The sequence below is a fragment of the Mauremys mutica genome, chromosome 2, assembly GCF_020497125.1.
Source record: "Mauremys mutica isolate MM-2020 ecotype Southern chromosome 2, ASM2049712v1, whole genome shotgun sequence".
Lineage (NCBI taxonomy): Eukaryota > Metazoa > Chordata > Testudines > Geoemydidae > Mauremys > Mauremys mutica.
In genome coordinates, this window is record NC_059073.1 from 112,338,873 (window position 1) to 112,352,063 (window position 13,191).

Genomic DNA, 13,191 nt, shown 5'->3' on the forward strand with positions numbered 1-13,191 from the left:
GGTGCTGCACTTTGTGTTTGTGACAGTAGCACAGTGCACGAGGAACATTTCCAGCCGAGCTGCTTTGCCCTCTGCACCAGGGAGCTGCACGGTCTTTGTGTTATTTCCCTTGCTTAAGCAGCTGTTACCTTGTTACGGGTTATGTTATTAAACAGCGTCACTGGCGCCTCGGGTCGCTTTTTACTGCTGAGCTGTGGCTGGTGTCTGTCTTTGCATAACTTACTGCAGGCTGCGGCGGGGCCGCTGCACACGCGCCTTCTGCTCCCGCCGTGCGCCCGCGGGCAGCGCCCCTGCAGCCCGGCTCCGGGCACGTTCGCCGCGGCGTCTCTCCCTGCTGGGAGTAGGTCGGGACGGGGGAGGGGCCGGGGCCCAGTGTCGCGCTGGTTGCCGGGAGCCTCCCCGGCCCGGGGCAGCGGTTGGTCTGCGCCGAACGAGGAAGCGGCTCTCGAGCTCCGTGTAGGCGCGCGCGCGCCCCCTGCAATTGCAACGCGCGAGCCAGGGGAGAGCGCGGCGCGTGGGCGGGCCTAGGCGGAGCAGGAGTGGGAGGCTTGCCGCGGCGGCCCCGCGACTGCTTCCGGGTCAGAGGTGAAGGGGGGGGACTCCTCGCCTCGAGACGCTATGGCGATGACGCGGGGGCGGCTCGCGATGCTGGAGAAAGAAGCTGCTGCTGCCCCGGAGCCGCCCGCGGGCGCCGCTGCCGTCTCCGAGGAGGAGGATGAGGCGCCCGAGGAGGTGACCTTCGAGCGGGCGAGAGCCGCGGCGGAGACCGACCGGAGACTTGCCGGGGAGACCGCGCGGAGGTAACAGCCCGACCTGGCCGGAATCGCCCCCCGCGCGGGGAGTCGCTTAAAGCAACGAGCTGCCGCCGGCCCCTCCCCCCGGCTGCGGGCTGGGAACCGTTGCCCGTCAGAACGCGCTGGCCCGGAGCGGGCGCGCGCGGCCTGAGCCTGCGCCCAACAAGCTGCAACGGCCCCGCCCGAGCTGGTGGCTGCAGCGCCCGTCGGGGGGGGGTCCTGGGCCCGCAGCGAGAACCGCGTGACGTGAGGGGACTAACGGCGGGAAGGTTCCCGCCACTGCCCGAATGCGCGAGCTGCGCACAGCGGTTACCGGCCCTGAGCCCCGGCCGGACCCGCTCGCTCAGAAGTAACGTGGCCGTGGCAGGCGGGGCAGCCGCGCCGGAGTCCTGCCCCCAAACACTGTTACTCCTCAGGCCTTACACCGCTACCATTGTACAGTGCTGGGATTACAGGGGTGTCATGGAGCCAGGCCCATGCTCAGAAGGGGCCTCGCCCTGCTCTGCTTGCGGGCTGCCCCCCCCACACACACACCCCTGCTCGTCTCGGCCTGGAGGGCTGTGCCAGGGCGCTTTGCATGGGGGGGGGGGGAAGGGGGCTGGGGGTAGTGGCTGCAGAGGTGCTGAATTTCTGATTTCCCCATGGGTGCTTGATCTGTCCCAAGGCCCTGCCACCCACCTCTTCAGTGGTTTGAGCGTTGGCCTGCTAAACCCAGGGTTGTGAGCTCACTCCTTGAGGGGGCCACTCATGCCATGCCATGCCCCATTGCCCCTGGCTGGACCCTCACTCTGGGGACTGACCTCCCTGCGCCATGTTTCATTGCCCCTATGGGGGCCCACAAAATGTTAACCCGGCCCTGATTTTGTATGGTCCAGGTGTATCCCCAATTTTATTTATTTATTTATTTATTAAATCCAAAGAGGAGGAGTGAAGTCGTGGAACACTCAACTTTCTAACTGTTGCCCTGTGTAGGGGAAGTCTTTGCAATATTTCCACAGGTATCAATTTTGACCTGACAAAATTTCAATAAATTGTTTAAGGTTAAAATTTAGGCCAGTGGTTATCAAACTTTTTTTTTCCCCACGGAAACTTGAAAAATTGCTGAGGGTCTCGGCGGACCGCTTCATGATTTTTCCAAATGTTGTTTGTACTGTTAGCGAACTATTGTAAAGCACTTTGGATAAAAGCGCTATATAAAAAAACCCCTAATAATTAATGATTTTGTGTTCTACAAATAAAAGGACACAACTCATATTTTAATATCCGTAGTCTTACCTTTCTAATGCGATGGATGTGCCCTCTCTCCCCCGCCGTGGCAGCCCCTGAGCTGGGGCTGGGAAGGAGGGCTGTCTCTCTCTGGCAGCTGCAGCCCTGGAGCTGGAGAAAGTTGCTTCTTTCTCTGGCTGCTGCAGCCCTGCACGTTCCAAATTCCCCCCAACCCCTCTTCTCACCCCACTGCCCTCTCCCACCTACCCCTTCTTGCCCCCAAGGCCACCACCTCACTTTACATATGTGTCTTCTCCAGGGTCCAGGCACCTAATTACTGGAGCCACCCCTGCACGGCTCCACTAACTAGGTGGGTGGCCTTCATTCTCTTTTGTGCAGCCGCCCCGGTATGCACCTTAGAGGGAACTATCCACAGACCGCCTGAATAGAGCTGGTCCACGGACCACAGTTTGAGAACCTCTGATTTAAGGTGATCTCTCCTCCTTTCTTTCCTGCACCAGTCAGAACATCTTTCACGAGCAGGAGAATGAAGCCCAATAGCATCATGGGAAATTCTGCTGGGCACACAGAGGATGTTGGCCTAGCTGTACAGTGATCCCCTTTATAAGCAATGCATATAAAGTGATGGCACTTTTATCCTATTGTAATTAACCAATTGATCCGTGTTTTAGGTGCTTTAATTGTAAAGAGTCCTCTTGATTTTGGCCTCTACCTGTTTGCTAACCACATGTGATATAATCTTGTTTTTTTTAATTATGTGCTTGCAGGAAAATTTAACTTACAAACACAGCATATGTTGTGTTTACATCTTTCTTACATTATGGTGATAAGTCCATTATTGTAATATCCACAAAAAAATGAGGACACAAGTCTGTCAGGCTGCAACTAAAATATTTTCAGCTCATTTAGAACATTGTGATGTTGTGTCTCAGCACACATGTAGAGTGCAGGGCCGATCACCTGGCTCAGAAACATACATAAGAAAGATTATGACGAGCTCGCTGTGTGGCTCAAAAGCTTGTCTCTGTCACCATGAGAAGTTGGCTCAGTAAAAGATTTTATCTCACACAACTTGCCTCTCTAATAGGATGTGGCAGTTACTAGAGCGACAAAGAGTCCTGTGGCACCTTATAGACTAACAGATGTATTGGAGCATGAGCTTTCGTGGGTGAATACCCACTTCGTCGGATGCATGTCTGCAGTTACTAGACACACTCTGTTTGTTTATGAAGCTGTATAATGTTTTTATTGTAGGCAGGCCAATCACCCTATAGCTGAACCAATCAGAGCTCAAGGGGGGGACATGTTATAAATATCTGTCGAAGAGAGCCTTGTGACTTCGGTGTCTGATCAATGCAAGAGCATGCACATGTCTGCTGTGACGGATGATTTTACTGAGAACACTGAAAAATGTTTTGAAAAGAAAGAGGATACTGACCTTCTTAAGAGCTGAAGAAGCAAGGCATGTGCACTACATATTCTGGGCACATTATAAAATCACAGAAATGTAGGGATAGAAGGGACCTTAAGAGCTCATCAAGTCCAACCCGGAGCGGAGACTGAACCAAGAAACCTAGACCATCCTGGACATGTTTGCCTAGCCTGTTCTTGAAAACTTCCAGTGATGGGGATTCCACAGCCTCCCTTGGAAACCTGTTCCAGAGCTTAACTATCCTTATAGTTAGAAACAACTTTCTAATATCTAGCCTAAATCTCCCTTGCTACAGATGAAACCCATTACTTCTTTCCTACCTTCAGTGGGCATGGAGAACAATTGTTCACAGTCCTCTTTGTAACAGCCCTCAACATATTTGAAGACTGTTATCAGGTTCCTCTTCAATCTTTTTTTCTCAAGAGTAACCATGCCCAGTAACCCTTCCTCATAGATCAGGTTTTCTAAATGTTTTATCATTTTTGTTGCTCTCCTCTGGACTCTCTCCAGTTTGCCCTCATCTTTCTTAAAGTGTGGTGCCCAGAACTGGATACAGTAGTCCAGCTGAGGCCTCATCAGTGCCAAGTAGAGCAAACCAGTTACCTCTCGTGCCTTACATACCACACTCCCATTAATACACCCCAGAATAGTAGCCTCTTTTGCAGCTGCATTGCATTGTTGACTTATTTAATTTGAATAGCTGTTTTCCCCCATTTTGTAGTTGTGCATTTGCTTTTTCATTCCTAAGTAAAGTACTTTGGACTTGTCTTTATTGACTGCCATCTTGTTGAATTCAGACCAGTTCTCCAATTTGTCATGGTCATTTTGAATTCTAATCCTGTCCTCCAAAATGCTTGCAAGCCCTCCCAGCTTGCTGTCACCTGCAAATTTCATAAGCATATGCACCCCCCCTCATTAATGAAAATATTGAATAGTAGCAGACTGAGGACTCACTTCTGTGGGACCCCAGTTTGATAGTGAATCATTTATGACTACTCTTTGTGTATGGACTTTCAACCACTTGTGCACCCACCTTACAGTAATTTCATCTAGACCATATTTCTGGGGGTTGGACCTGGTGCAGGCAGCCAGGGGCTGGGGTATGGGCGACTGGCCAGGTGTTAACGGTTAAGGTCAGTTAACATTTTACATTCCTAATTGCAGTGCATAAGTCCCTTTGTGAATCTAGCCCTTTCTGTTTTGTTTGACTTGGAGTAGCTACGGTGGGGGTATTAGTGTGAGCTAAAAACACAGTTAGGACAAGCAACTTCAGTTTTAGCAGTGAGGCAAAGACCTGAGAATATATCTCGGAAATAAGATTGGGAGTAATGGACTCATATGTTTGTGCCAAAGTAGAGTAGTACACGTTTATGTGTAACAGTGACAGTGGTGCGTGTGTCTGTATATGGAACAATAGTAGATGTTCTGCCTAAGAGCTTTTGTTGACAATTTATTAGTTAGTATTTAAAATACTATTTACTGTGCCTTCAACTAGTTTCAGTGCTTTGTGTACATTAAATGTTTGTTTACTATAAAAACTGTATGGCCTAACTACAATGGAAGGAGACTAATAAAGAAATAACACCATCTTCATTCAGGGTTTTGCATACACTAGCCCTGTGGTTTAACTCTAGAATGCTTTTATTTGTGCCCCAATTTAAAATGATTTCACAATGGTAGCAAATAGTGATGGAATTATCACAACTGGCTGCCCCCGAATCTGGAGATGGGAAAAGCAAATTGCAACAGGTGAACCCTTATACATCATAATTTGCTTCCTTTGGACCAGAGGATGGGGAAAGGTAGAGATAGCAGATTGTGACAAGTGTACCCGCATCTGCCACAGCTTGCTACCCCTGGACCCAAAGATGCAGAATGGCAGAGACAGCAAATTGTGATGTAGCAGTTTGTAACATTGTACCAGCTCTGACCTGCATGTTCTCTCTCTCCCCGTCTCCCCCACAGGGACAGGGAGCTGCTGAAGGAGAAGCGGCGGCGGCGAGAGGAGTTGTTCAAAGAGCAGAAGGTAAAGAGGGCCCACTTGGTCTGGGCCGGGCCAGGTTGCACTTTGTGCCTGCTTGCTGAGAGAGAAATGTAGCCCATAGGCAAGTGGCGTCCTTGTCTGCCACGAGCCTGGAAGATGAGCCACCGGCCCCCTGCCCGGGGACAGCGTCTCCCATGACAGTGTGGGAGTGGAGGAGCCTTTACTGCAGAGTCCACTCAATGTGGCCAGGGCATTAGCGACTTCAGGTTAATATCACCACCCTGCAGGAACCAATCGCACCATCCACTGTAGTGTGAATGGGATTTGGCTGTTGGCAGCCACATGCCACTTGGTGAAAATCAAGGCCCTGGCTGCAGGTAGGGAAGGCAGCCCTGAGAGCCCACCACAGGCAGGCTTGCAGGACTACAGCCAGGCAAGGAAGCATTGGGACCTGCCTTTCCTTGCTGCAGCCACGTAAACCGGACTACTCCTAGGGAGTGCACAGGCGATAAGGGCCTGCAGGCTGGGAGGGGAGGGGAGGCTGTGGCCAGACCAGTAGCAGGGATGGGGGCTGCAGTCCAGATGCCAGAACTGCATGGTACCCTCTCTGTGTTCTCCAACTTGCACCCTGCTGGAGCCTGCACCCAAGGACAAAAAGCACATTGAGCCCTGGAGAGTGCAGGGGAAAACTGTATTGTGCAGCTCTGTGGGCCTCCAGTGCCCCCACTCCATTTGGGTAGCAGCACCCTTCCCCACTGCTATCTTGCCTGCCCTCTGCAGGTTTGCAGAGGGCAGGCAGGGAAAGCACATTCTAGCACTTGCCTCCCTGGCTGCAGCCTCACAAACCTGCCTTTCCCCTTATTGGCAACTGCCAAATAATGGCAACTTTTTGCTGACCGCTGAGAGGTTGCTAATAAGCAGAGTCTACTGTACCAAGATTTACAAAATCTGTGGCTGTTTGAACTCAACAGTTGGGTGGGCTGGATAGCTACTACCACCACTTACTTATTTCTTCAATCAAGAAGGAGCTAAGCCCCCTGATCTCTAGGAACCAATTAGAACCTACTTACCAGTAGCCGAGCCTAGAGACCCACATGAACATATTTTGAACATCTGCACAATCTACTTACAGCAGTACTCTTTGTAGCAGAGTAGACAGGACTGAATTTGCTGGTGGAGCTTGTAAGAATAATCCACCTCTTTTTCCCCCCCAGTTCACAAGTGATTTTTCTCCAAGAGTTGAAGTTAACCAAAGTTTTGAATATTTGTTGACACTCATATTTTGACAAGTTCAAAAATATGTATAATATATTTGCCATCATCAAATACTGCCTTGAAAAGGAAAGTTGTAGCCATTAAAGCATTTTCTTAATTTTCTTTAGAAAAGAAAATTACTTCCTGAAAATGTTCTAGAGGAGTTAACTTCAAGACCACAGATTAAGTAAGTATAAGTAGTGCCCTAATACACAAAACAATGCCCTAACTTTATTAGGACTGAGCTGTATTTTCTGGCTTGCAAAAAAACCCCATCAGCAGTAATAAAGGATCTGTGGTTGGAACTTTGATGATGGGTGGGCAAGAACAGAATGCATTTCTCTCCTATAACTGTATTGTCTCTGCAGGTCTAAGAGTAAGAGGTTTCTTCATAATCACTTTTCTAATTATATTCTTAGCATATCTTTCCAGATATGTTTCCAATCAAATTAGCTACATCCAAATGTCATGTTGCTTAGATTGTTTCGTCCTGTATATGTCATTAATAATGAACTGTGTTGTTGCAAGAGTATGGTTTATGGTATTAACAAGATTTTGCATGTGCTTTTGTAGCTTACTATTTAAGATATTTTTGAAAATTCAACAGCATACTGGCACTAAAGTTCTAGTAGGGTTACCTAGGTTGTTCCAATCCCCATCTTATCTTTAAGCCTCAAGATCATATACAGAAATAATTATTTAAAAGTATTTATTCTATTTAGGACCCTGTAAATATTGTAAGGAGTTATAGACATTTAAAGTACATAACTGTGCATAACCACAGACTGATGGGCTCTTTCTTCAAATGTGAAGAATAATGTTTCTAAAAAAACCCTCTCATTCCCTCCTAAGCAACAATAACCTGTCTGACACAACCAAACAAGGTAAGATACAAACTTTTTATATTAATTTCTTTTTATGATGTTCCAGACATCATGTCCATTTTGTATTAGAACTAGCTGCAGTAAGATTGTTCTGTGACGCTGCAATCCCTCGTGATAGTGAAACCTGAATTTAACAATTGCTGGTTGCTTCAGCCTAGCAATTCCAATTTCCTCTCTAACCCTCCGTTCTTCTGGAGTTATCAGTGTTGGCCCTAGTTCCATGTCCTCTTGTTTTGAGAGGCCTGCTGTGCAAGTGCTTGATTTAAAATACTTGGTGTTGTCTGAAGAAACGTTCAGAATCAAGCAGCTTGGAGAGCTGGACAGCCTAAGTAAAGAAGAGGGATCAGTAGAAGACAACCAGGTTTTTCTGGGTGACCCAACAATGGGAGGCAATCCTTTGTATTTGCATCTTTGTAATTCTCAGAAATGACCACAACCATAAAACAGCCTTTACTAATACATGTGTTATCTTGATTCTTGGAGCAGGGCCATGTATGTTCCATATTCTCATGGCCCTGTAGAAACAGAGAAGAAACTTTTCACCTCATCAAAACCAAAATCCAGGGCACTCAAAGACATAAATGTGTAGTGCTGTAGCCTTGTTCATCTGCAGATCTGTGTTTTACAAATATAATTTCACAACCTCCTGTAAGCTATGTAAACATTACCCCCAATTTTATATCTCCATAATGCTTTAGAAACAATAAAGGAGTTGAATTCTAGGTTTCTTGATAAATCAGTCTTCATGGGTGGTGCTTAATTCTCTTAAGATACAGGGAATGAAGCCAACTGTGGACTGTATTTTAGGACCCTCCCTGGGATATGCACAGCCATTATGCAATATTACAGGCTGTCTCTACTCTACAGCTTTATTGCTCACTATAGCAAAACTTGAAGTGCTAAATACTGATCCAGCCATGTTGTGTCTCTTGCTAAGTAGCACTGATTCTTGCCTCTCATCCTTTCCTGTGACCAGGCCGTACCAATGATTCCCCCTTGAACTCCCTTATTGTTCAGGAAGGTGGTCATTAAGCTCTGATACCACATTTACAGGTGTGTCCTCCAAAGCCTGTTTTGTCCTCTACTCTGCCTGAATGGCCTTGTTCTGAAGGCAGCACCTCTTACTGTTATGAGCTGCTGCTTCTGGAACTGTTTGGTTTAATCAAAGACCTATGCATTGTTTTTCTCAAGGGCTTATCTATAATCAGTTTAACTTACTGTCTGTGGATTGACAGTGTATGGAAATAGTTTGACTGTATTGCATCTATTTTAGGTGAAAATCGAAATAAGAATGAAGAACGTAACAGGAGACAGGACAATAAAGGAAAGAAACGGGTTGTTAGGTATGATGTTAAGTAGCTCCAGTTCAGTTAAAGTGTTACTGCGATCAAAATCATGAAGGACTTGAACTCTACTTTGAAATCAAACTTCTACCCCTCAGTCATGTCAGTTTGACACAGGCCATCCTAAGTGAGTGACCTCTCTTTCCTGCAGTAGAATGCTTTTTCACTGATAATGAAAGGAATACTTTCTTTCTGTCTTATTAATATTGGGGCATTGGCATTCCCTGTGTTATTATGGAATCCCCACACTTCCATGCACCCCATATCATTCCTCCCTCTGACCAAAAACCTCTGGGCAGAACCCCCTCTAATATCCTTTTGATGTAAGTCAGAAGTGGTCTCCTGAGAACAATGCATTTTAGCACCTCCCACACCTGTGCTATTTTTGAAACAATATGTGGCTGTGAGTAGGTTTTACAATGAAACTACACCATGCCTTGTTTGAAATGTGAATGTGCTGCAGTTGGTCCATACATAGAGGCAGCATGCTTAATCTGGAGCAGCAGAAAGATGGAATATTGCCCTGTGGCTGATACTGTACGTCATTGACATGCTGTGGAGGGAAATGTGTGCCTTTTGGTAATAGAGGGCAAAGATAAACTTGCTAAAAACTGCAGTTTGGACTGTGTTTGTCTTAACAATCCTGTAAGTTTCCTTCTCCCTTTTGTCAGGAGCTTCAGGACACAGCTAATTCCTCCTCAGCCTACAGTGAAAACTGCCTGGAAAATCTGCCTGAGTGCATGGATTCCCCTAGTCACTCTGAGTGCTGCAGTGAGATCTCAGATTTCATCTGCAAATATAGAAAAGAAGGGTTACGGTTCCTGCACTATGCATATGACCTGGCTATCATGCCGTACAACAGTAGTGAGGGACTAAAATGATGCCTTATGCACAGTCAAGTCCCCTTGCTGGAAGCAGTGGGATAATGGAAGAGAAGGATCTCACAGAAAAAATACCAAAATTATTCAGACATGGTCTAAGCATCCAGCTGGTGATGAGAGTCTAGAGAGTAGTTGGTACTGGCTTTTGTCAGGAATATTTTTAAGCTCCCACAACTTTAAAGGCAGAGACATCATTTTTGGTGCTGTTGAACTCAGTGGAAAGATGTGTATATGAGACTTACTGGTATGAGCTCTCCATGCTGGGATAATATAAAAATAGTTTTGAATTTTGCTGAAAGATTTTCTAATGAAGATAAATATTACATGATTGGAACGTGGCTTAGGAATTAGAAGGCAGTAAAAGCATCTCTTGTAGCAAGATGTTGGCCAGTACATATACTGTTTGGGGGTTTTAAACAAGTGACTTTATTTTTTAACTTTTACTTAACTAGATTGAAAGGACGCTATATGGCTGTGCGCTTAAAAGACCAAGATCTAACCAGCCAGCACCAAAAAATGGCCAAAGACTTTATACAGAGTCATCTATATGGACCAGGCACCAACCGAACAACTGGTAAAGTAACTCTTCTAGGTGTCATTCTGTATCTTTTTGATCACTGCCCGTATGACCAACTTTTCCTTTCATTTATTTCAGCAAACCAGTTCTTTTCTTTTGCGAACAAGAAGAGTCCAGTTAAAAAAGCTGCAGTTCAGTTTGTGAACAAATCTTGGGGTAAGTGCAATGAATCCAAAATAGTTTGTTAGGTATTTTTGCACATTTTAAATAGGGAGTATGATAAATTTGTCAGCTAAAGGGAGGACAAAAACTAGCCACGCAGGGGTTTGGCTAACAGTACACAGTCTGGAAAAGTGTAGTTTAATATTTATAAATCTGAACTAAACTACTGTAATATTGTGCTTAAGAGCCTTTTGGTGAAGGGAAAGCTAAACTATATACGCTCTATGGAACATGATAGTTTAGGTCTGACTGAAGTGCAGAGAGGTTAGGACAACAGTAGGTGGCAAGATGCAGCAATTTAAATGTGCCTGATACTGTTTTACTATGGGCAAAAGTCAACATTTTGAAAACTAGGGCCCTGAACCTATTTAAATAGGCTTATAACTGTAGTCATAAGAATGCTTTGTAGGAGCAGGGCTAAAATTTCCTTTAGTAAATGTGTTAGGTAGAATCTGCCACTTCAAAACAAAATGGCTTCAGTATTAATGTGGAAAGTTAGCTCTTGTGAATGTTATTTTTGGCCTATGTGTATAAAAATGAGATTAGGAATATAAAACCTATTCTTTTCTAACTGCTGGTCAAAGCATTTGTTTTGTGAATGTTCAGTATATCAAAGGATGGAGTTTGCTTAGCAACATGGTATTTTGAATTCACAATGTTCTCACCGTAAGGATGATCTTGAGGCCCTGAACTTGTCTTTTTTGGCATAGGTGGGCATTTTAAGTGTGAAACTTGAGGGTGAGAGGGGGGAATAACTACGTAAAATGTGAAAGTCTTAGTATTAACATGCCCAAAACATCTACTTCAACCCCTTAAAGAGGGACGAAAGCAAAGAACAATATCCATGTGGCTAGGCATTTTAGAGTGGGGTGGAGCAGTTGGAGTCACTGGGGCCAGGAGATGTCAAGGAAAAACTAGTAGGGGGAGGAGGAAGATTAGTGTGTACTGTTTTGCTTGCTTTCTTTGACATTAATTAAATGTGCACAACAGAAATTGTTTTTGAGTAATAACAAATTAAATACTCAGCTGTGGGCTTCAGTTACAAAACAATAGCTTTCTTCAGTTTTGAACAGTATTTTGTCTAAAAGGCAATGTTCCATTAGGTGAAGAAGTATTTGTGCTCCTAGTGATATATTCTTTGCCATGTCAAGAATGTCCAAATCCTGGTGCATAGTGGAATCTTCTGCCACAGTACATGCTGAGTCACAAGATTTTCTGTGCTATTTAGTCTGAAATGCTGTAAAAGGAGCAATGTAGCCTTGTTATTCTAAATGAAAGCTACCTGGACATACCACAGAACCTGCAACATTTTTTTATTTTAGGGCAAGAGAAAAAACAGAAAGCTAAGCACTTTAAAAAACGCTGGATGTCTATGAAGATGATGTCTTCTGTATGAAGGAAAAGAAAAGCCCTCCATGATGGACACTAATGAAATTTGCCAAGGAACATGCTGGCTTTCTCAATTTTTTTTTGCTTGTCTGTTAAGTTGCAATGTTTCACTTTAGTACTGTACAACTAACATCCTAAAAATAGAAATTACTGGTATAACTGTTTTAAAATGGGTGTGTGGTCAAGTGGCTGTCTCTTGCAAAGATATCGCTGAGTAAACATTTTATGCACTAACTATGGCCAGCACCCACCTTATTTGTCCAGAGATGTTTTGGTAGGCTCTGTGGATTAACTTAAATAAAAATATACCATTTAGATTATCACCTTTTTTGGTCCGCCACTGTTTTTAACCTTTATAGTTTTTTTCCACATCACTAAATACCTTTATTTCTCTTAAACCCACCACTGCTGTGATGTTTAAAATCAGTATCTAGCTGATTTCTCAAACAACAAATGACTGATATAACCAAACTTCTTAAACTCACCCTGCACCTAAGTTATCAAAATGTAGTTCTTATACTTAAAATAGGTTTTATTGTCAATTATGGCATAATGTACATCTTCTTACTATGCAAAAGTGTGTCCGGCTGATGATTTCTGCAAGCAGAATCTTGCTCGGGCTGCCCACCATCTAGAAGGCACTTGTGCCCATGCCAAGTGCAACTGCTATTTTGAAGGGAGTCTGCCCCATCCAAGCTGCAATTGAATGGTACCTGAGGTCACAGGATAGGACATTTGAATCAGCTGTGATGCTACCACACTGCTTGAGTTCTGCCTCCACGAACCTTCAGCTTGACAAGGTCAGGGGGTTTATCATTACTGCAGGTTACAAGGCAAGGATTGCTTCTGTACCATACCCACCACAGATTCCCCCCACTTCTCAGCCTTAGTTCAACTTAAATGAATGAACATAAAAGATGAAAACAGTCTCTGAAGTTGCTGTGTGACTTCATCCTGATGGCTAAGTTGTGAGCTCAGGTTTAATGTTTTCTATAGAAGTGCTCTGTATCAGACTTAAGGCAAGTAAAAGGCCAGATTCTCAGCCCTCAAATTACTCACCAACTTTTCTCAAATCTAATATTCCACCAGGGATAGGAGGGAACTTATGTCCTAGCACTTTAACCTTTTGCCATGTTGAAAGGTGATCTGTTTTCTCTCTCAGGCAGTTGCTAATCCTTGGCAATATTCCTGCATCCTGCATTATCTACTAAGGGACTGGCAAACTAAGTCTCAAGCAAAATTATGCATCTAGTTTACTAGAACT

General features: G+C 44.9%; 1 protein-coding gene across 1 annotated transcript; it reads left to right on the plus strand.

Annotated features, from left to right (window-relative positions):
* Nucleotides 1-574: 574 nt before the first annotated feature.
* On the plus strand, nucleotides 575-12,250 carry NOL7 (nucleolar protein 7). The gene is made up of 8 exons (XM_045006577.1): nucleotides 575-800; nucleotides 5,419-5,479; nucleotides 6,820-6,878; nucleotides 7,544-7,575; nucleotides 8,849-8,918; nucleotides 10,252-10,373; nucleotides 10,455-10,532; nucleotides 11,861-12,250. Exons 1-8 carry the CDS (start codon nucleotides 619-621, stop codon nucleotides 11,932-11,934), a joined length of 678 nt encoding a protein of 225 aa, XP_044862512.1. The 5' UTR covers nucleotides 575-618; the 3' UTR covers nucleotides 11,935-12,250.
* Nucleotides 12,251-13,191: the final 941 nt, after the last annotated feature.

Coding starts and splice junctions, on each gene's coding strand:
- NOL7 (XM_045006577.1), top strand. CDS start 619: ATGGCGATGACGCGGGGGCGGCTCGCGATGCTGGAGAAAGAAGCTGCT. Junction 801..5,418: donor GCCGGGGAGACCGCGCGGAG/GTAACAGCCCGA, acceptor TCTCCCCCACAG/GGACAGGGAGCTGCTGAAGG. Junction 8,919..10,251: donor GGAAAGAAACGGGTTGTTAG/GTATGATGTTAA, acceptor TTACTTAACTAG/ATTGAAAGGACGCTATATGG.